Below are 24206 nucleotides of genomic sequence, written 5' to 3' on the forward strand. Positions count from 1 at the left end.
ACTCACCCATTATCAATAAATATAGGACATTAAGACATTCTGTGCATTAAGCTACTAAGAAATGCCCTCCCCTTTAAGCAAAACAGGGATTGTTTGTCCATATATTGCAATATACTTTAAGCTGGCCAACTGCGTCAAAGTCATCCCTTCTGGCCAGTCCTACACTGACTTAAGCGATTCATTAAGAATTCTACTATTTCAATATACATTTAGCAAAGGGACTAAGTTTTACCTGCAACTTTCTTGCTTTCAAGGTTAAAACCCCCATATGGTTGCCCTTTTATTGGCTCCACTGCCAATATTATATTATATATTGATAATGGGTGAGTGCAGAGGATCTCTTGTTGTTGTTTGTAAGGTGAAAACCTTGCCTCAGGCAGCAGTGAGTAGCCAGTTACCAGTGGTACCATGGACAAATGAAAGGAAGTAGCATTGGGGTTGCCGCAAATACCCCTGGCTATCGCCACCCTGGGCATGTAGGTTTCCCATAGCATGTTGCATCAATAGGCATGACAGGCATGCATTCAGCAGGTAATGCTACTTTTAATTCACAAACTGGAAGTGACACAGTCTTCAGTGTGAAGATTCGCATGTTTAATCAACTTTGACATGGGCAGTTGAGTTAGCCACAACTTTGTGCAAGAAAAAACATGGCATCCGAAAAAATTGCACTGTTAAAACTCTACTGCTGTTGTAAATGAGGCTTAAGGAATGTATCAGCACCTTTTTGAATCTGAACCCTCAAAGTCTGTTGACTGAACAAATTAAGGCAGTTTTTTATGAAAGTTTCTGTATGTGGACAAACCCATAAATGATGGATTCTATGCATCCATCCATGGAAATTTTCAAATTTTGGAAGCTGTCCATTACATAGGACGTGATGCTAAAACTAGAACTTTGGGTATAAATGATGTGGAGAGCTGTAGCTCAACAATAGAGGGTGAAAACCTTGCCTCAGGCAGCAGTGAGTAGCCAGTTACCAGTGGTACCATGGACAAGTGAAAGGAAGTAGCATTGGGGTTGCCGCAAATACCCCTGGCTATCGCCACCCTGGTTATGTAGGTTTCCCAACCTACAAAAAATAATGTGAGAATAATTGATTGCTGATATTACTTTCATAATACATTATATAATAAATATTTATTAGCAATTTTTTAAAGTATTCATTAGTGTGGCAAATGGCAGTGTCACTAAAATTTTTTGCAATGTTTATAGCAGATTATGCAGGTAACCTAATTGAGCACAAAAAACCTGCAATGAATAACGGTAAAATGAACTGCTACAAATTTGTTACATAGCACTTTAGTGTTATTATTGCATTATTTGCGATGGCTTGTAGACAATTTTTACAAAACTTTAATAAACATATGCCAATATTATTTTACAGGAGAAAAATAAACTCATAACTCACAGTATCATTTTTTCTCTTTACCTAAAAGAAAGGCATTTTTGATGAGTAAGCAACCAAATGTCGTTTTTAATAAGTTGCAGCTCTCAGGAGTTGTTTGAATAGGCTCACTATTGCAGAAACATTCCATGCCAATACTTGATCCTTTGTGTTTGTGCTGGGGTCTTTGTAAACTTAACGGGCAAGGCTTCTAACTTCATCCATGCTCTCCTCTTCCCAGAACAGCAATATGCAATATGTAAAATTTGATGTCAAAAAGGGTTAATGAGTTACCACCCATCCAGAGTCACTCCCCTTCTTGTGCACTTCCATCCACACAGCACTGCCTTTCTGTATGTCCATATGGTCACAGCTTCACTTACTTTGTAAGTATGCCTTTGGGGAAATGTAAGGATTTTATGTTTGTTTTTAACTTGCATTCTGCAATATATTGACTAGTCATTACTGTGTATTCAGTGGTACAAGTAATATTTTCTTTTTCTCCGCCAACAATGAACATGTGCTCGAAGCTTAAAGGAATGTAGCTGTTTAACCATTTTACTTCCTGCTCTTCATGGAGTGTTCTAGATATGTAGCTTCTCACTACTTTACTTTCTTTCGTTTGAGGCTGAAAGGGGTTCTGTTGGTTCTGGATTTCCAATGAAATGCATTAAAGCCTTTTTACTTTTTGCAGAATAGACACCACAAAGCCACGTGTACTTATATAAACAGCCAGCTCACAGATAACAAAAATAGTTTCTCCTCCTGCTGCATTGCATATCGTATCCCTTATATTGTAGTGTGTAACGTAGACATTCTCACTGTTCATATTGTTACATCACTACTTGTAATACAGCTCATTACACATTAGCAGATAAGCAGGCAAATTACACTTCCTACTCCTCTTAATCTCTAGTTTTATGGGACACTTTAACAAAACATGAGGAATATATCCGGATATGTTCAGATAATTGCATGATGTTTCTTTTGTTTTTTACTAGTAGCAGCTACTTGTCACAGCTACTAAAATAGACAATGCTGATTATTTACTGATAATACTGTCTCTATGTGTGTTTTAGCACAGGCAATTTTCAGGATTGTCTGTGACAGGGTATTTTCTGGAGTTTAGTAGCCGTAAAAAAAAGTAGCTGCTACTAGTAGCTCCATGTGTCTTCACTCTTAGGGCTCTGGCAACTAATCTCCCCGAGTTGCCTTCCCCTGTCATCCCACCGGCGAAAATGTAAGTCGCCGGTGGGATGGCACACGCGGCGGCACGATTTCGCGCAAATCGCCGAAAAAGCCTTGTGAGGCAACTTCGGCGACTTACATTTTCGCCGGTGGGATGGCAAGGGAAGGCAACTCGGGGAGATTAGCGCGGCGCGGGCGACTAATCTCCCCGTGTGCCAGAGCCCTAAAATAGTGCCCCACTACAGTTATGCAGTCAGAGGTGTAGTCACATTAGCTGTTCTGTGGGAGACAAAATAGATAGCTGTTATCAGTCTCTATGCACCAGGCACAACTGAACACCAACAGTTGATGCTAAAAATTAACATATACATTTAAAGATTATGTTTTTGCCCTTGTAGCAGTTGTGTGTTTCATTAAAAACCATTTGTCTTTATTGCAGCATTAGGGCTGTGGCACACGGGGAGATCAGTAAATTTCACAAGGGGAGAAAAGAAAATGTAAATCGCCAGTGGGATGGCATTCGCGGCGTCACGATTGCCAAAGTTGTCTCTCGAGGCAACTTCATCCATTTCGCCGTGCCGTGTATGCCATCCCACAGGCGATTTACATTTTAGTCGGTGGGATGGCATTTTGGGAGATTATTCGCCCGCGACAAGGGAGATTTGTCGCACAGCGATTAATCTCCCCGTGTGCCACAGCCCTTAAAGGCAGCCATGTAGTATCCCCTTCAGGGCCAGGTTGCATGGCAGTCAACAGGCTATTAAGAATACAGTGATTAGAATAATTACATTAATAGAGTTCAAGGGGGCCATTTACTAAAGCCTTCAGCCCTGAACATAGATTTTGCTCAGTTGCCATTGAAGGCACCCGAGCAAAATCTACATTCAGGGCTGAATCGGCAGGTAGAGGTAGATTTTCTATTGTTTCTACCTCCATATCTGACGATTCAGCCCTGAACGTCAGTGGAGGGTGGGAACGATCTTTCTTACGAAAGATCGAAATTGCTACGTGTATGGCCACCTTAACTGTCTGATTTTTTTTTTACGATTCAGATTTTTAGTGCTAAAAGTTGCAGTAAAAAAGTTGCAGCTTCAGTGATTTATTATGCGTCAAGATGGCTATAAATCCTGCTGAGATCATGTAGAAGTCAATGGCAGATGTCTCTTCCCTTCCTTGGGAGATTCTTTTGTTTCAAAACTTTGGAGGATTCAGATTTTTTTCTTATTTTTTCTGTGTGACAATTCAAAAAATTTGCTGTATTAATGCAACAAGATTTTTTTTTGCAACTTTTCCATTTCACATTTTTTAGTAAATGCCAGACATTCGTGGAAACAAGTTTATTCAAATATATAAAATAAATATAAATAATAAAAAATGAGAAATCTTAGACTTTTAGTAAATCTGCAAAGCTCACAAAGCTAACCAAAGTGAACTAAATGGTCCCAGTGCTCTAACCTCAAACCCCCACCTCCAGGATACAGACAAACCGCTAAACATCAAAACAAAAATGGACAGGGGAAGGGCACTCTGGTGATCCAAAAACAGGCCATTCTAATAGTTAAAAAGAAAAAACTTAAGTCTACTAAGAATCATTTAAATATTGAATAAACCCAACAGGCTTATTTTGCCTCCAAAAAGGATTAATTATATCTTAGTTGGGATCGAGTACAAGGTACTGTTTTATTATTACAGAGAGAAAGGAAATCATATTATAAAATTAAAATTATTTGTATATAATGGAGTCTATGGGAGATGGCCTTTCTATAATTAGGAACTGGATAACAGGTTTCTGGAAAAGGGATCCCATACCTGAACTCATCATCTTTTTTTTTTAAAAAAAATAAATCTGCCCCTTAATGTTATTTATAGATCTCTGCACAAATAAATGCCATGAGGATATTTGCTGCTAAAATTATATATTGGTAATCGCTCACAGTATATTTTGTCCCATCCTGAGAGAACCATGACGCCAAAACAGCCTTCCTATTTAATGGAAATGTTTTTACTGCAGGTACAGACACCAGAGAGTTTTGATGCATCCAATATCATTACAAATAATTGCCAGGAAATTACATTTAAAAAAAGGAGAAAAATACAGAGAATGGTGCACAGAGATAAAGGGAAATAAGGAGGGAAAGGTAAAAAGTGGTGATAAGGAGATAGGATGTTAAGAAAAAAGGACATACTGTAATGGAAGTAAAAGCTAACCACAATTGTACAGATATTGCAGTTAGATGCAATGTTTTGTGTTACTTTCAGAACATGTATGTACAAGCATTTCGGTTGGTTGAGCTTAAAGAAAATCTAATATATCTTTGTGTATTGTCAGTCTGACAATTATGTTGTCAAATGATATAATAAGAACAATAGTGGCAAAGAATGGTGGTTCCTGACTGCCTGTTTTAAAATGCACGGGCAGTGCCAGTTTGCTATTTATGAATGGTATACGGACTGATGATTATTTCTACAAAGGTCATATTTTTAAGTTAGCAGTCTTCATGTAAATGTTTAATTGCTCCATATACTGTTTGCTTATAATATCTCTGCATGCATGGCTACCTCAAAAGGAGAGAATAGCATGGGAATGTGGAGAAAAGTAGTGGAAAGTACGAAAATGGCACATAGAAGGCAGAGGAAAAGGTAAACAGAAGGAAGTAATTAGAAAAAAATGTAGGTAAGTTAACAGCAAAACAGAAAATAGATTATGATGAAAAGTATAGTCAAAGGAGAACTAATGTACTTTGTCTTTGGGCAGAAACAAATACACTATATTCTGATGAATACTGCTTCTTTCTTATTCTTGGTTTTCTGGGGTTAAAACACTGTCTATAAGTTTTTACTTACCCATCTCATTGCATGTGTCTCCAGTGTTTGACTATGATGGCAGAAGCAGTATATTTATTATTTGACCACCACAGGCTGTTTGCAGCCACACTGGCAGCCACAGGACAGTATTCCTTAAAAACCAAATAACTGTTGGAACACTGTAGTTACATTACTTAATTATACATCATTTTTTAACAGTTGATTGTATAGAGCTTCTGCTGACCATACTTTCTGCCTATTGTTTTAATTAAGAAATATCTATCTCTTGTTATTTCTTACACTACATGTAAGATTTAGTCCAAATTTCTGATTCTCACCATGTGTGTCAGAACTGGGCAGGGTCAGACTGGGGGGTGCAGGGCCCACCAGGGCTGCCGGCCCAGTGGCCCCGCACCCCCCCCCCCAAGGTGCCCCCGCCGCATCCCCTGCACCCCCCACAGGGGCCCTCTGCTGCAGCCCCCTAACCCTCCGCAGGGTCCCCCCAACACCCACCCATTGCCCTCCCCTGAGCACACGTAAGTTAGACTTACTTTCAGCGTATCAGGGGACGGAGACCGGCGGCCAGGGGAGCACTGAGAGGGATCGGGTCTGGGCTGGCAGGACCCACCGGGTTTTGGAAGTAAGTTTAAATAGGCTCTGTGTATAATGTGGCCGCACTGATATGTTATCTGTATCATGAGCTGCTCCTTAAGGGCTGTGGCACATGGGGAGATTGTGCCACCCGATTAGTCACCCGCAATCTTCACGATTGCGGGAGACTAATCTCCCCAACATGCCGGTGGGATGGCATACGTGTCGCTTTGGTTTTCCAAAGTCACCTGAAGTTTCCGTGCATTGGAACAAAAATGCGATGCGTATACCATCCCACCAGTGATTGACATTCTTGCCGGTGGGATCAAGTACAAGGTATTGTTTTATTAATACAGAGAAAAAGGGATCATTTTTAAAATTTGTATTATTTAATATAATGGGGTGTATGGGAGATGGCCTCCTATAATTAGGATCTTTATGATTTCCAGGTAATGGATCCCTTAGCTGTACCTTTTTTCCCCCTGGACAGGAACACTGGCCAGGAGGAATGAATTAGCAATTTAATAAAACTGGGTGGGCATAATATATTTGCACCTGCAGTGAGTTAGACTTTATTTAGTGTTTAGGCCCTATTTACTTTTCTTGAAAATATTTTCCTGTCTCTCCACGAGTATAACTGAAGGTTCACTCATACAGTCTTAGATACCAACCTTTCTTAAACTCACCCCAGTTATTCAATACCCCTCAGTCTCCACAAATAGATGATATTTTGTTTCTGCAGTTCCTTTTCCTCTCTGTAGTGCAGACCTTCATTTTCTAGGGTACTTGTGCTCTAAGCCGACACCCTTTGTACTGTAGTTAATGCTTTGAAAGCTGTAACTATGTAGTTATCTCTTTATAACTATCCACTGTGCTCCATTAATCTGATGCAGCAATGGTATCCATCTGTCCAAATGCTAATTTAGGAAAGTAAAGATGGTGCAAATATATAGGAAACCTTCACCCACATAAAATTTGGTGCAGGTTTTTTTTGTGTGCCTATATTTATATGTGCAGTAGGAAGTTGTTTAGAACTGCTTCTGGAGGGCAAGGCCACATTTGTAGGCAAAAAAATGCATTTGTATCACATTTTCATTTACTTTATTTTATTTCCATTACATTATCTTTCTTTTCTCTGATTCCTACTTCCATTTGCTGTGTTTTTTGTTCTTTCCTCTGCTTTTCCGGTGTTTCCTTTTACTCCTTATGCAGAGTATTTATTATAGTTTTTATACAACAGGTTACATTCCAGAAACTCAAAAGCATAAGCCATATCAAAAACAGGGACCATAAATTATTTATTTATTAAATAAGAAAAAGGAAATGAAAGGAATGTAACTGCAAAGATCCTAACGAGACTCAATGAGACCGGCTGGGCAGTGTCCTCTATTGCCTTATTCCCGGTGCCTAGCTTTTGAGCTGTGCCTAGCTTTTGAGCTGTGCTCACAGTCAATTGTCTCTGTTAATACTGACTTGTATAACTCCAGAAGGCTGCCCTACCTATCATTTATTTTTTTTAATTACCCCAGCCTTATAAGGATTAATTCAATATTTGTAATCAATATTTTGCCTAAATACAACCACTACAAGTATCTGGATATGGGCAAAGTGATAATTAAGTTGTTTTCTTATGCTTCATTCACACTTTCTGGAACAGTTTAGGGTTATCTTATGACCAGGGTAGCATCAAGGCAACCACTCATACCTTTGCAAACTAACCTAACTAGCCACTCTCCTCCCCCCCACTTCAATTTTACACCCCACTTTATACAAAGTCCAGGATGGATGTTAAAAGTCACAGCTTTTAGTTACATAATAACAACAGTGCAGTATATTAATACATTTTAACCAGGACCCCTGTAATGCTAAATTGCACTCCATTAAGCAGAAGGATGAAGTCCCTCCCTTTTTTGCAAGCATTCCTTCCTGCTGCCACACCTCAGCTGTGAGAGGAGCTCCTTGCCACCTCTGCTATGTACACTCACTCCTGCAATAACCTCCCTTACTCTTTGCTCACAAGTCGAACCTTACTAGTCAAGGTTTCTTTAATCCATTGGTGTCTGGGGAGGGCTATTGTGTAAGATGTTAAACATAGACACTATGATGTCTTTTCTGAAGTCCCAGGAAGGCTCACTGAGACAACAACTTGATATTTAGCAGTGACACCTAGCACCCATGTATTCAGTGCACTGCTCTTGCAATTTTACAAAAAGACACCTGAATTTTTACATTCCCCAGAGATAAATGAGTCATTTAGGGAATGCTGCCTGCAGCATTCAGGTACATTATTTTGGTAAATACCTGAGAAGACAGTGAATGACAGTGAGCCAGTTATGTTGAGTGAGAGTTTGCTGCATACTGAGGTTAAAAAATAACATTATTTCAGCTTATTTAAAACCTCTAAAAATGAACAAAAAAAGACAAAGGGCCCCTCTAAATTCAGCTGTCATTCAGCCTCACAGAAAACAAATGTTCATGAAATCAGTATTTACAGTCAGTCAGATCTACATTTATAATAACCATGTATATTAGTTAATTTTCATTCTAGAAAAGTAACCGACCAGTTCTTAAAGGAGTAGGAGAGGCTAATAAAGCCTTAATCTCAAGCTGCAGGCATACTTCAGTTCTCTCAATAGTGCCCTTAAGTCTTCCCATATTTTGTCTGTTCAGATGATCAGAAGCAAAAAAAAACGCTCTAAACAAAATTCCCATAGTGCAATGCTCCTGCACCAAGACCACTGTACATGTACAGTTTTTAAGACTATGAGGAAGCTTCCTTTTGTATGGCTCAGATCAGACATTCCTAAGGGGGGGGGGTAGCAGGAGAGAACTGCACAGACTCTGGCACAGGAATTAAGGAGACAAGAAATCCTGAGTTTCTTTTGATAGAGGACTCAGTGCAGCATTTCTGTGAGTGCCTATGTCTGTATATACATAGACCTTTCTGATAAAGCTTACTTAGTTCTTACCTTTACTTCTCCTTTAAACCCAGCCTATGAATTTATTATCTCCACTCCCTAGGCAGCTAATTCTGTAACCCGTTTGACCTTACAGTTTGCTATCCCTTTCATAATTTTGAAATTTCTTTTTCCCTGTATCAGGATGTCATTTTTGTCATCTTTACCATGTGATAGTAATAAAGTTCATATGACAATTTTTGTTTGCAGTGGTTTTGTAAATATTTGAACATGCCAATCATGTAAGCTTTTTTGATGCCTCTTTCTCAAGTAAAGCATGCCTTCTTTAATTAATTTTTTTTTCCTGTCTCTTTAAACCTGTTTTAGGTTCTGCTGCATGTTTTTAAAGGCATACAATTATAATATTTAGTTATTTTTCAGCGGCATAACTAAAGTTGTCAAGGGCCTGTGTGCAGGATGTGTGGCAGGACATGTGCTGTTTATCATAAAGGATAAAGAGTTACCTTTCTTAAGCTCACAAAGCAATAACTTTTATTATTTAGTAAGTCACACTGGTGGTCATTTATCAACACTGCATGGCTCATTTATTAACACTGGGCAAATTTGCTCATGGACAGTATGGCAACCAATCAAATTGTTGCATTCATTGTTCTACATGCAGCTGACTGAAAAAAGGCAATCACTGATTGGTTGCTATGGGTTGCCCAGTGTTAATAACCAGAAACCTGTTAACCAGTTAGCTCTAATTTACAGGAAGGACATCTCTCACAGCCCATTATAAGCAAATAATTCTAATTTCTAAAAATAATCTTTCTCTGTTGAAATAAAACAGTGTTTTGTACTTGATGGTAACTAAGCTGCATGAATCCAGGGTTGTGGCCAAACAATTGGCTGGGTTTATTTCATGTTTAAATGTTTAGCAGACTTAAGGTATGATGATCCAAATTATGGAAAGATCCTTTATTCTGAAAACCCCAGGTCCAAAGCATTCCAGATAATAGATCTAATACCTATATAAATAAATTAGTACATACATGTATCAGTCTGCTGCCAAGTTTAACATCATTTACCCTGTACTCAGGGCTGGAACTAGGGGTAAGCAGAAGAGGCACCGCCCTCAACAGTGAGGGGGCACTAAGCAGGTACCTCTGTTGCCAACCCCTAGTCCATGCTCTCCCCTTTACGGCGGGGGGCTGGGGGGTGGTGTAGGGGAGAGGAGGAAGCGTTTGGGGTGTAGTGGCTGGCAAAGGGAAATCAGTTTTTAAAAATTTAAATCATCCAATGCTCATATTGTGCTCTCTCTTTGGTGCCCTAGTACAACTTCTATTTTTATAAATTCTATGCAGCTTGCAGAAAAGCTATATAGCGCCGGCAACATATATTCTGTATTCCATTCAAATGAATGGAATAAAAACTCACACACAACTGCAGCGACCACAGCCACTAGCAGTTAACGGCTTAAAGAGGTGATATGTAAACTGTACCTGTAGCCGAGATGTTCTTCTAAAATTCCCAGCATCCCAAAATCAACCCTAGAGGCTGCAATGAGAGTTGTATTTGCCATAATATATGAATGACTGCAGGTTGCACATCGCATTTATATAAATTTTAGTTTTTCCTTCAGTTACCTTCAGTCTCCTTGCTATTATTATTTGCATCTTTTTTTCTGCTGTCTCCCACACACATAATCCTCCCCCCTTTCAAGCTTCTCCATCTGTGTAACACCCCCTTCTCCCACGTACACAGCTTTAGTGCTTCACTCATTTCTCTGGGTTTCTTCTCTCCTAGCGCTGGAAACTCACAGATTTCTCCAGTAGCAAGAGCATCAGTAGTGATCTACAAAAAAGGTAACAAATATATATATATATATATAAATATATTTTTAATATTATTATTATTTTCAATCCTGAGTAACTAAAATAAAGTCACATGCTTTAAGCATAATCATTAATTGATTTCTAATAAAAGAACCACCTTGTTAAACTACAAAAATCAGGATCCTGTGTGAAGGTCTCACCAGTCATGCACATTCCCAATACAAGGGAGAGGTGCCTAAAGATTCGAAGTCACTGGTCCTGCCATGTTTAAGTTCTAATTACATTTATTACAAACTGTAACATGAAACGAGAATATGAGGAATTCATTTAATTTATATTTCTGCCAATATATAGACTGTAGGACACTAACATTTTAAATTAATTTTAGTTGTACCTTTTTGTTTCTCCCGCTTTATCCAAATAACATGTATAAAACAGGTAGCTGTGACTCTCCTTTTCACCTGGCTTCAGTTTGCATTGCTAGAAAAGCTAATTATCACCTATTACACCTCTCTGTCCTGAAAACTCCCTTTTCTTCTATCTTGGTCCTTTTATTGTTTTCCAAAGTAGCATAGTGCAAAGGTATTTGCTAGGAAAGAAAATTCCAGCTCTGTTAAGTAATTAGGCTGCTAATGCAGATTATATGGGGCATGTGCTAGCTTATTAGCAAACTTAGTTGCTGCAACAACCGCCCTTTGTCACAGAAACCTTAGCGTACAGGTTTGTGAGATGGCGTTGTTTTTTGGGGGGTGTGGAACAAAAATATATACTAGAAATTTCTTTTTATGTATTTATGCATTTTTGTTTGGTAGTTTTCATAACCAAGATTTTACTATATCCTGGTTTTAAAAGATGATTCCTAAAAGGAGCTCTCACCACACCATAGCATATTTTCCATTACCATTTTGCATAAAAGGAGAGCTATTTCTCACAACTGGGAGTTATGGGAACATTTTATACATAACACATGGAGCAAATATAGGTAAGCAAAAATATTAGCAGAAAAAGACCTGATATGACAAACACTAAAATATGAGATTAAGCACTGCAATTTCTAATAATTGTTTTTTTCCCCCAACTACAACCATGTTTGATAATGTGCATCTTATAAATATTGTGTGGTTATTTTTATATCTGTGCATTTTCTTCTTCTGTATATTTCATGTAAGCAGCAGAACCAATGATGCCCTCCTCTCTGCATTTACCTCCAACTCTCGAAACGTGGCAAAGGTGGGGCCACATTGCCAATGCTCAGTGCACAATTGAATTCTCTACTTCAGAAGAGACATATTTCCAGTTAAAGGGGTGGATCACCTTTAAATTAACTTTTAGTATGATGTACAGAGTGATATTCTGAGGCAATTTGCAATTAGTTTAATTTTTTATTAAGATTCAGAAGAAGAAAGACAATTGAGAAGTTGCTTATAATTAAAACCACACCTTTTAGGAAATGAAAATTGAGCTCTTAAAGCTGCCAGGTGAGGCTTTTTGCCATCCCAGTTGTGCTGTATAATAAAACCTTCTATATTTATTGCACATTTTAAATAACTAAAGCTAACAAACACTGAGAGAAAATATCAACCAGCATAAGCATATGCTTAAGAGTTAGTTTAGCCGTAGCATTCAAATGGGCCTTAAAACCACAGCTAGTAATATAATGATTAACATCACAACTTGCCCCCGGAATGTCCATTTACTGTCAGAAATGTAAACCTCCAAGTTGCCAGTGATAATAATCAGCAACACACCTCAGTCAATCTGTTTTCCTTTCCTAAGTATCAACTGTGACCACAGTAATGACATTACATAGACTGTAACTAATTGCAACTGCACAAAAATAAAAGTAGGTTCACCTGCTGGTCTGGATCCACGCAGCCCTTTACTTCTCAATTTTTCTGTTGCGTTTTTACTGATCTTTCCACAGGATGCTTCCAGATCAGATATCTGACTTCCTCGATTAATTGCATATGCATTAGGCAGGGCTGCTTTTATAACTGGAACATCAACAGTGCTTGCAGGCCAGGTAGCGATAATACATTTTAAGTATAAGAAAATGCATTCACTAGGTACAGAACATGCTTTTACTTAAATTACAATTTCATAAACATATATTTGCATGGTGACTCGTGGTCCATATTGCCTCTCTTTAATTTGAGAGGTGCTACATGGAACATAAATGTTTAGTTAGTTTTCATTTTGAGTGCATAAATCAGGATCAAAAGCAATCTAACTGAACATTTATGTCCTACGGGCCCCTCTTCTAGTTGCTAAACCAGACTAGTTGCTAGCTGACAAACAGGTTAGAGATATGCAAAGGATGAAGTTGTGTTCTGTTTATTATGTTAGACATCAATTCACTACAGTCTTTAAGGATTACATTTTTGGCTAGCTGATGTTTTAGAAAAGCAATGTATTATTTTCTTAAGCTTTTGAGAAAATCCCTTGCTGTTCCAAAGCATCAACCAATAAATAGGAAATATTGAATAAACATCAGACAAAAATTAAATGAAGATTTTAAAGTTGTGTACCCAGGTAACTAGTGAAAAGGTTTTGAATGTGGAATTGTATTCTCAATTTAAGCATGGAGTCAACTATAGTGCTGACTAGAGAGTGTAACTTTAATGGACTACTTACACCAAAATAAAAAATTGGCTTAAAAGTTATTTCTCTATTACTGAAAGTCAGAGCTGTTAGCCTGGGGGCAATTTACTGTCAAAGGCCCATGTAAGCCTCCTTCTTATAGGTACCTCCTAATCAGTAACTCTCTCCAACAATTTGTGCCAGCTTTTTGAGATATCCAACTTTAATCTGGATATAAAGCTGATTCAGTTCAGTTTCATTTTACATTGTGTAGTCTTACATAAGCATTATCCTATAAATGAACATTAAATACAGATTGAAACAATACAAGAAGCTCTTTCACGGATTAGACACAGATTATGTCTGGGTGAATGGATCTGTAAACGCATGGAGTAAATCTTGAATTGTTGGATTTATAGCAAGAGAACTTTGGCCATCTGCAATCATTTCACTAAGGACGTGACCCCACTAAATTCAAGGGAAGGAAGGGATTAAAAATAAAAGGGAGCTTGGTTACTGGGATTCTGCATGTATTAAATGATTTCAGGTATGTCTGTCTATCTCTAAACATGAATTTAAAAGGGAACTTTTCCAAACACCAAAATCTTTTATTATCAGGCATTTATTTTTTCCCAGTGCTTATTATAAAATCAATATTAGCTGGATATATTTACCATAAACATATACTTAAAATCCCTAAGTGTTCTTGGAACATAGAACTGTAAAAATGTATGATTTCAAAGTCATATTCCAACTGTATACCAATAGATCTAGTATATTACATCATGCAGGAATTGTGGTACACTGTTTGCGCAATGTCTGTATGTATGTATGGTATAATATGTATAAGTTAATGTCATTCTCAATACTTGTGAGCAGTTTTAAAGTTTCAAGATGCAGTGTATTAGTAGACCATGCCCTTTTTTTACAAATGAGTGTGAAAATCAGGATTTAAAACAGATACCACAGATCTCCTAATAGGAATTCAAGAGTGCAATCTTTATACTTATCATCCCTGCTATAACTTTTTTTAGAGGATAGGAGATTATTGTTATCTGTATAATTTATATTTTTGAAAGAAAAACATGAAAAATCAACAGCCCGTGGTGTTCATTGTTAAAAAATAACCCTAAATTCAGGGGCAGTCCCTGCATTTCGATTCTTGTGGATTCTCATGGATAGGTCCCAAATTTTTTAAACTGGCCAAAAACACTTAGTTATTACAATGATCGTATTGTCAGAAAACAGTTCTTAGTGACTGCTTTCACTTTGTAAACTATAGTACAGGTATCGGACCCCTTATCCGGAAACCCATTATCCAGAAAGTTCCAAATTACGGAAAGGCCATCTTCCACAGACTCCATTTTAATCAAATAATTCACATTTTTAAAAATGATTTCCTTTTTCTCTGTAATAATAAAACAGTACCTTGTATTTGATCCCAACTAAGATCTAATCAATCCTTATTGGGGGCAAAACAATCCTATTGGGTTTAAATACTGTTTAAATAATTTTTTTAGTAGACTTAGGGTAGGAGATCCGAATTACAGAAAGACCCCTTATCTGGAAACCCCAGGTGGATAATGGGTCCCATACCTGTAATTGAATATGTTATTCTAAAAATTCCCATCAAATATATTGGTACCGTTTTTTCTTTTTTAACTAGCATTTTGTAAGCAATTATTTGCTCAATGTTTCAGGGCAAAAATGCCCCCTGTCTATGTACAGTCTTGTTTTCTTCAACTGACACTAGCAAGGTCTTTAAATTATTGAACATTTGGCTCTGCAGGGATGCAAATTCCTCTTGAGAAGTAACCTCAATTCTCCTTCTGTTATAAAAACTTTTCACCTTACCTATAAATCAACAGCATAGCTGGCAGGAGAATTTATTACTGAGATACAGATTAATATTCAGATAATATCTGATATTGCAACAGGTCTATAGATTTAAAGGGACTTTCCCATTTAAAATTCTGACCACACTTGCTTAAAAATGTATTCAAAAGGTAATAATATATTGGTAGTAATACACATACACTCTAAAAACCCTACTGAATTACAGGTATAAGATTCAATATTCAGAATGCTTGGGACCTGGGGTTTTCTGGATGAGGGATTGTTTTGCCACCAATAAGGATTAATTATATCTTAGTTAGTATAAAGTACAAGGTACTGAAGAGAAAAAGGAAATATGTTTTAATTTTTGAATTATTTGATTAAAATGCATTCTATGGGACATGACCTTCCCGTAATTCGAAGTGCATGTGTGAGTGCAGTGCGATTTAGAAATTACATTACTAGTTCTGCTCAACAGCACCCAGACACTGCGGTTCCTTTTTATGTATATCAAATTGTAAGCAATGGAACCATTTTTAGAAAGTGACCAAATAAAGTGTTATTGCTATCTCAAAAGTCAGAAAAGATTCCCCCTACCTGAGGCAAATTGGAGAGGCTTCCAGTGGGGCTTTTCTGCATCCTTTGGATCAGTTAGCACTAAGGGAAGTTTCACTTTTAAACATTTTTTTTTCATCACCTACATCTACTATGTTACTGGTAACATGAAAGTTAAATATTTCCATATGCCTTTTTACATTGTAAATATTTGCTTTAAACATTTGTTCTCCTTTTGAAAAACAGGATATTTGTGTTTTAACAAATGAAATGACCCACACAATGCAAAACTCATCTAAATGAAATTCCCAGGGTTACTAGTAGCCCAGTAAAAGTGCCTTCTAGGGCTAGCCACACTGCTTAGCAAATTCTCTCTGAAAATCATGCTTAATATTGAACTCCCACTCTATTCATACACCCACTCCTAATCATCTGTGTCTCTACATGTATGTGATCCCATAAAGATGCCACTGTGTTGTCATGGCAATGCTATGGAAACTTTACTGTGTTGCTAAGTGGGAGGCATTCTGTTGCTATATGTGTAGAAAAGTGTCAGATTAAGTTATGCTATAATCATATCTGTAGTGTTGGCCAATTAAACTCATAGTATGTCACTAAGGAGCTTCTATGAAAGATATGTTTGCATTTCTGATATATGTGTAGTACACTTCATTTTGAAAGGTGTATACTGCAATATGGTAATCCCAATTAAGTCTACTACCTTCCATGTACTATGCAGTCATCTGAAAAGCTGCTTGCTGTTCATCCCTGTTGTATATGGACTGCTATTATCTAGTGGGTTCAATTTCTGGAATAAAGTACAGGTTTTTAAGCAGCCCAACATCTGATCTACACAATATTGTCTCAGCAGGGCAAAAAATAAACACTTTGTTCATTGAGATTTATGCCAACTTGCCTAGTATTTGTTAGAACACATTAAAATGAAACTTAGTTATGTGCCTACTAGTGGGCAAAGGTTTGGAAGTAGAAATCTATTTTCTGGGGAGGGGGGGTGGAGGTTTAAGTGAATGGAATTAGGTCGTCCACCCTTTCCTGCTGCTTGTGTTGTAGAGATCCTAAAATCAGGGGTCCATTCTTTTCACAGTTAAAACTGCAAGAATGTGGCCAAGGCATAAGGTGTTAAGTGATACTGTTGGGTCATTTAGGAGGGACTGAATAATTTTGTCCAAGTAGAACATTGCAAGTTATATGTATGTGCTTAACACTGAGGGTAATCTGATCTGGTGATAATTTTGGACTTGTCTGGGTTTGGAGTCAGGAAAGGTATTTCCTCCACTGTCTAAGTAAAACATGGCCAATTGTGATTTTAGATGAATTTTCCCCTTACCAGCATGATCAGTAAGGTTGGCTAATGTTACTAAGTAAGTTGCTAAAAATGTGATCATGTTATTCCTTGGGCAGACTTTATGTATCGGGCACTTTAAATAGTGACTGGGTCCCATTTAAATTAATATAATGCTGAGGGTCCATAGAGGCATAAGGCACTTGTTGTTTCTTATACAGAAGGGGACTTCAGTTTAATTGCTTGCTGTTAAAACTTAGGTAATTAGTTCAAAGACTCTTCTATTAGATTACTGGCAGATAGGAAGGAATCTATCTATATAAAGCTACTTATGTGGTTTTGTAGTCCCAATCATTGCATTCATTTAGACCAAAATATCTTCTTTACAGCCTCAACTAATAAGTTTCACTTTTCCGAAATAATGAGTGAGAAAGATGGCAATGCAGACAGCCTCTTTCTGAAAGAGGGCTCAGCCAAGGATTTAAGCCAAGAAGGACGTGTTAACAATTGGCAACATGCTTTGAGGAAAAGAGCATCGCGTACAGGCAAGCACATTCAGGAGATGACCTGGAAAAGACTCTGGGGATTCCTCAGACGGAATGCCTTTGTGATACTCACCATTGCAGCAGTGATTCTGGGTAAGGCATGTGGAGATCTGGCACTGTCACTATTACAAGTCTTTCTCTAAGTGGGTAGAATTCTTCCCCACATTTTTTACACAGGTCAGATAACAGTATGGTTTCCTCTATGTTTAGTGCAGAGATTTTTTTTCCCCGACATTTCTTTACATTTGCCTTCAGGTTAGTCCTTTGCAGCCTTTTAAATAAATTCCTGGTGGGCTTATGAGTTAGTGTAGTATTGCTAGTCTTAAGCAAGATCTAGTCTTTCCATTGCAGCAACTCCATATTAGGATCCAGGTACTCTTATATGCTGCTTTTTGCGTGAAATAGATAGCATAAAATTACATATTTATTAAATATAAGAATTGTGAGTCAATATTGGAGAGCTACACAAATTAGTTTTGTATGTTTTTTTAGGTATTGTATTGGCCTTTGCATTGCGACCATATAAAATGTCCTATCGTCAGATTAAATACTTCTCCTTCCCGGGTGAGCTGCTTATGCGGATGCTGCAGATGCTGGTCCTGCCCCTGATTGTGTCCAGCCTGGTGACAGGTGAGGCTTTAACAATTTAGAGTAAATCATGCTTCTTTTGCTTCTTCATGCACATATACTCAGTCAACTGCCATACTGATTGATTACAAAAGTGAGTGGTATTTAATTAGCTTGCTGCTGACATGGCATATATGTTTTTTTTCTGGTGCACAAATTTTACTATATTTGATTTTAGAAATATTGTACACTTATAAAATGTATTTATAGTATGTCAGAAATTTCTTTGATTCTCTTCTCTTTCCACAGCTATGCTAGTGCATATATCTTTTCTTCTTAGGTTTTATGAAGACACTTTTCACTGTATGAGGTGGCTAATGTTCTGTATCAGTATGTAATTTTGATGGCAGAGTGCAAAGTGAGGTCTTACCAATGATCGAGGAAGACTGATCCAGACCTCCTTTTACAGACTGTATGTTGAATATGTTTTTGTTTTGTTTTTTTATTGCCCTGTAAGGATTTTTTACTATGTAGTATGACAACACTGTCTGGCAAATCATTCTTTTGTCTGTTTTAGGAATGGCATCTTTGGACAGCAAGGCATCAGGCAAGATGGGATTGCGAGCAGTGGTATATTATACAGTAACCACATTCATCGCTGTCTTTATTGGCATAGTCATGGTGATCATTATCCACCCAGGAAAAGGCACCAAAGAGAACCTACAATCCCATGGAAAAATTGAGAGAGTGCAGGCAACAGATGCTATCCTGGACCTAATCAGGTAATATAGTATAACTATAATGCTCAATTTACAAGCACTGACATAATACACATTATTCTGAATTTTGTTTCAAATGCACAGTCACACACACTAAGATATGTTGTATTAAGAACCAGTATACTTCCTGTCATTCAGATTAATTACTTAGTCATCATGACACTCTGAAGGGTATTTGCCACATGGTAAAAATGTCTGATCTCAGTTTGATCAGTGAATTTTTATTATACGACAAGTAGGGCCAAATGAATGAAATTGGAGCCAAGCTGCTTCGATGTGTCCAATTTGAGAGAGAGATATATTCCCATTAAGCAGAAGAGAAAGGCAAATAATTAAACAACTATTAAAAAAGAAAGATCAGTTGAAAAGTTGCTAAAAATAGGCCATTGTATAACTTACTAAACCAGCTTTAAGGTATGATGACCCAAATCAAGGGAAACACAGTTTCCTGTATTTCAGTGGCAAATTATCTGTGTTACTATACCAGCCAAGCCACTTAATGCACATCTGGTCTGTTGAGTTACAGTATATGTGCTATCATTTTGCTTAATTGTGATATGATGAAAAGATAGGGCTTAATTATGGTATATGGTCTATGTGTGTACAAAAAGAGTTAACAAACCAATATTCCAAGAGCAGGAATGAGATATTAACCTTCCTTCCCCTGCCCTCCTGTTTAAGGAAAGGCTCAGTAACTACAGCTGTAATATAAAGCTAATTTCATTTCCAGCATCTAAATGTTATTTAGATCAATATCATGGCCTCTATGAGACACCCTGCTGCTTCTCCCCTGCCAAGAGACATCTATCAACAGATAATTAAAAATGTAGTTTTACTTTAGTGCCCTGGCATTTTATACCTGTTTGGTGGCTTACTGGGTTAGGTCATAGCCATTTTACAGATACAGCTGGTTATGACCTAAGCTGACACTCATCGGTCTGTCTGCTCTTGCCTTGTATATGACACTATAAAAATTCTAATCCTTATGCTATTACTGCTATTGTCAGCCTGAGGTGGGAATGGTCCTGTAATATTTAATAAATCTAACATCTCTTTTTCTCTTTCATTTTTTTATTTAAAGGAATATGTTTCCTCCCAACTTAGTGGAAGCTTGTTTCAAACAGGTCAGTGAATGAAATATGTTTCAAAGCATGAATTACACTAAAGCTTGTTATTTATTTAATGTCCACCATCAGTCACCATTTGATAAACCACTTGGAAAGCTTTAAGAGACCAACTAGTTGTAAATAAGCACCTGGTAACTACTGGCTGTTAAAATTGTATGGCATTATGATTATTTTTAGTTATTATTAGTTTTTATAATTATGTAATGAATCAAAAGCATTTGGAAATCCCCAGCCCTCCTGTATCATTAAACTTAAATTTTTATGTAGTTCTTCTACATTTTTATTTTCTGTGTGCCCCTTAGGGCATCAGCACATAGCATGATTCTCTCCTGAGTGCTGGGAATTGTACATCAGCTTTGTTGACTATGTCAAGTTTCCAAATCTTCTCTTCTGTTTAGTTTTTTAACTGGTCTGTAGTCTTTCCCCTATAATTTGTGGTATTGATTGCAAAACAATCAGTTTTCTGTTTCAAAATAATTTTTATCAAAGAGCATGATACAATGTGGTATATTGCTCAAAAGCTGCTTATCTTATCTATTCATGTGACAGCAGCATAGACTCCAGCATTTGTAGCACTGCCTAGTAAGGTATTTGTCATATACACATAGTAGCATGTATACATATGGTATAAGCTAAGGCAGGGGTGCCCAGACTTTTTCCCCTGGCGATCGACTTTTGGCTCCTCCCCACGTATATATGCGACGCAGCGAACATACGCATACCCAATAAATGCGCGGAACCACGCATTTCCGCATTTCCCGGCTTCGAAGCGGGCCACCAGAAATCCACAGAGGATCGACTGGTGGGCCGCGATCGACATTTTGGCCTCCCCTGAGCTAAGGTATATGTAGTTAATGTATCAGTAACATTTTTACATACTTCTAATAATCGTGTTTAAAGGAGAAAGAAAGGTAAAAACTAAGTAAGCTTTATCAAAAAGGTCTATGTAAATACAGCCATAAGCACTCACAGAAACGCTGCACTGAGTTCCCTGTCAAAAGATTTGTTGTGTCTGTTTTCCTCTGTCAGAGACACGCAGCTCTCTTGTCTCTTCCCTCTCCTGCTCCCCCCTCCCTCAAGAATGCTAAGAACTCACTCCCCCCTTAGGAATGTGGATCAGAGCCAATCAGCAGGAAGCTGACTCATAGTTTAACTAACTGAGCATGTACACTTGGTCTGGGTCTCGGTGCAGGAGTGAGGCATTATGGGAACTTTCTTTATACAGCTCAGCATTTTTTCTTCCTGTTTGGCTTCTGATCATCTGAATAGGAGAAATATGGGGAGACTTAAGGGCACTATTGAGACAACTGAAGGTATGCCTGCAGCTTGAGACTAACTCTTTATTAGCCTTTCCTTTTCCTTTAAAATCATTTTATAAATTTAAAACTACTGCTATTATGAAGGAAGTCATTCTATCCTTTATTAATACACAGCTGGAGTAATCAATGCAAGTTAGCTACACAGACCTTTTTGTCTCTTGGCTTGTTTATCTATTCTGAACTGCAGAGGACAAATGGCAACAGAGTGTCTAAAGTGAAAAGCAGTATCATTTAAATCTTGTGTTTAGGCTGACTACCCCAAAACAATATACAGTTTCACTGTTCACTGTTTATTGTCTACATTCTCCTCGTGCTGTATGTATAATCTTTGCAATTTTTTACTGTTTTAGTACAAAACCCAGTACAATACAAGAGTGTACAAAGTACAAGTGTCCACAGATCAGAATTACAGCATAGCTACAGAACAGCTGAATATCAGCAGTATTTTGGAGAATGTGACTCAGGCAATGGGAACACTACAAAAGATGGTGGAACTGGAGGAAGTGGTGCCAATCGCTGGATCAGCAGGGGGTGTGAATGCACTTGGTCTTGTGGTCTTTTCCATGTGCTTTGGGCTGGTGATTGGCAACATGAAGGAACAAGGAAGAGCTCTTAAAGAATTTTTTGACTGTCTCAATGAGGCTATAATGAGGCTTGTAGCAATTATAATATGGTGAGAACAAATTGTTAATACTTGGTTTTTTATAACAGGAACCTTCAACATTTTAACAGCACTGTAATGCATGTAAACAAGATGTGTCCCTGAATCTTTAAGCAATCTGTTAACCCTGCTGTAGAGGGAATGTTGCATGAAAATCTGATGACTAATTCAGTAGAAATTAACAACAACTTCCTTCTCCATTTTTTTAAACTATCATGGAAACCTAATCACTTATATTTTATTTGTGTTAAAAAGGAGTGTATTATAATTCACAGTTAAAAATATGTGAGGGAACTGGTGATCATTTATTATGCCATTTCTAATTTGTTAATATTCTCATAGGTATGCACCAATTGGTATTCTGTTCCTTATTTCTGGGAAAATTTTGGAGATGGATGATCTGTTGGTGATGGGAGGTCAGCTAGGCATGTATACAATTACTGTTATTGTAGGACTTCTTATACATGCAGTAGTAGTGCTTCCCCTGCTGTTTTTCATTGTCACGCGAAGAAACCCATGGCCATTTATTGGTGGGCTGCTCCAGGCTCTTATAACTGCACTCGGGACATCTTCAAGGTGAGAAGGAAATTAACGTAAATGTACTTATTTTACTGAAAGGGAATTTAGCTAAGGCTTTTGGGAGGTCATCATCACATAAATAATGCTTGATATAGTTATTGCTTTTTTTAAAATTTTCCAATGTAACCAAATAAAAGGGAGCTGAATTCAGTAACTTATGAAATAATTCAGCTGACCAACAACTATTCTAAATAGAGAATATTCTCCCCTCAAGGTCTGTAGGAACTGTAATCTATTTGTCTAAGATCTAATAGACTACTATCTGTTAAAGGTCTTGATCTAAACAGATGTAGTGGATAGAAAAATACTTTTTTATTAAACTAAAATATATATACACATTTATGAAATGTTTTCCTGTTCTTTATCTGCTGTATTATTTAGCAGTTCAACAAACAACAATATTACAATGAAACAACAAGATAATAATAACACTTAATGACAAGCAATGTCAGTGAAAAATAAGTCATAATATGTTTTCAGATATTAAACATGAAGGAGCCTCGGCGGGGTATTGGCTTCTGGTCACTTAAGTGGATTAAAATGTGAAAAAAGTAAAAAAAAGAAAAAGGGTAAACAATCTTCTTGTTTAGTGCTGGCTGTCATGGTAATTGCATGGGTTTTTTTCATCCTAGCTCTGCAACACTCCCCATTACATTTAAATGTTTGGAGGAGAACAACGGTGTGGACAAGCGCGTTACAAGGTTTGTGCTGCCTGTGGGTGCCACAATTAACATGGATGGAACTGCATTATATGAGGCATTGGCTGCAATTTTCATTGCACAAGTCAACAACTATGAGCTAAACTTTGGACAGATCATTACTATCAGGTGATTGTTAATATGTACTCTGTCTGTATAAGTTATGTGTGGGTAAGGCTTGCAAACTAATTTACTGAGCATAATTTCAAAATTGTATTAGGTCTATTCAATACTTGTTAGGCTTTTACATTGACAAACAGTTGGTAATTGTACAATAAAAAAAGTAGGAAGCTGTTTTTCACTGTATATAATGTACTACAATGCAAGTATCCACTACTTCTGACTGTATAATGTACTTGAAGTGCTGTTACCGCATTTTTCTCACTGCACATAATGACCCTATAGTACCCATTGCTTCTCACTGCATAATGTACATGAGGTGCCTGTACTCACTGCAAAATACCGGCTGTCTCTCACTGAATATTGCACTTGGTTGCATCAATTTATACTTACATATCTCAATGCTAGGAATGTAGTAACTTATGCTTAGCTTTCTAGTGGTCTGCTATCCTATATTTAGCAACCAATCATCTGTAGGTCTACTGTACATAAAATTATCCTGGTTTTTTTTTCCTTAAAAACCTTATGACAACACACCTTATAAGGCTCAGGTGTGTCTTGTTTAAAAGTGGGTTTGGTTTAATTTTAAAATGGATTGTGCTTAACTTTTATTGATTGATTTTATTAAGTATTGCAATTTACACACATCATTTTTGGGAGTTACATCACTTTGCACACAAATTTTTATACATGGTTTAACATTGCTTTTAAGCTTCTTAAAGGAACAGTAACACCAAAAAATGAAAGTGCATCAAAGTAATTAAAATATAATGTACTGTTGTCCTGCACTGGGAAAAGTTTATATAAACAAAGCTGCTGTGTAGCCACGGG

The 24206-nt window shown here is 37.4% G+C and overlaps 1 protein-coding gene across 6 annotated transcripts in view; it reads left to right on the plus strand.

The window, feature by feature from the left end:
• The first annotated feature begins 1687 nt into the window (after window positions 1-1687).
• Window positions 1688-24206, plus strand: part of slc1a6 (solute carrier family 1 (high affinity aspartate/glutamate transporter), member 6) — a 30256-nt gene continuing 7737 nt past the window's right edge. Inside the window, exons 1-9 of one of the 6 annotated variants that reach the window (XM_004911002.4) lie at window positions 1688-1773; window positions 10678-10736; window positions 17370-17618; window positions 18018-18155; window positions 18670-18874; window positions 19953-19995; window positions 21668-21990; window positions 22321-22554; window positions 23190-23384. In XM_004911002.4, the coding sequence (XP_004911059.2) occupies window positions 1751-1773; window positions 10678-10736; window positions 17370-17618; window positions 18018-18155; window positions 18670-18874; window positions 19953-19995; window positions 21668-21990; window positions 22321-22554; window positions 23190-23384 (1469 nt within the window). In that variant the 5' untranslated portion in view covers window positions 1688-1750. Of the gene's footprint in view, window positions 1774-10594; window positions 10739-11383; window positions 11427-11446; window positions 11689-17369; window positions 17619-18017; window positions 18156-18401; window positions 18565-18669; window positions 18875-19952; window positions 19996-21667; window positions 21991-22320; window positions 22555-23189; window positions 23385-24206 lie in introns of those variants that run through there. The other 5 variants (XM_031904980.1, XM_031904985.1, XM_004911005.4 and 2 more) reach the window with 5 other exon arrangements.

The sequence above is a fragment of the Xenopus tropicalis genome, chromosome 1 (assembly GCF_000004195.4).
Source record: "Xenopus tropicalis strain Nigerian chromosome 1, UCB_Xtro_10.0, whole genome shotgun sequence".
In the NCBI taxonomy this organism is placed as follows: domain Eukaryota; kingdom Metazoa; phylum Chordata; class Amphibia; order Anura; family Pipidae; genus Xenopus; species Xenopus tropicalis.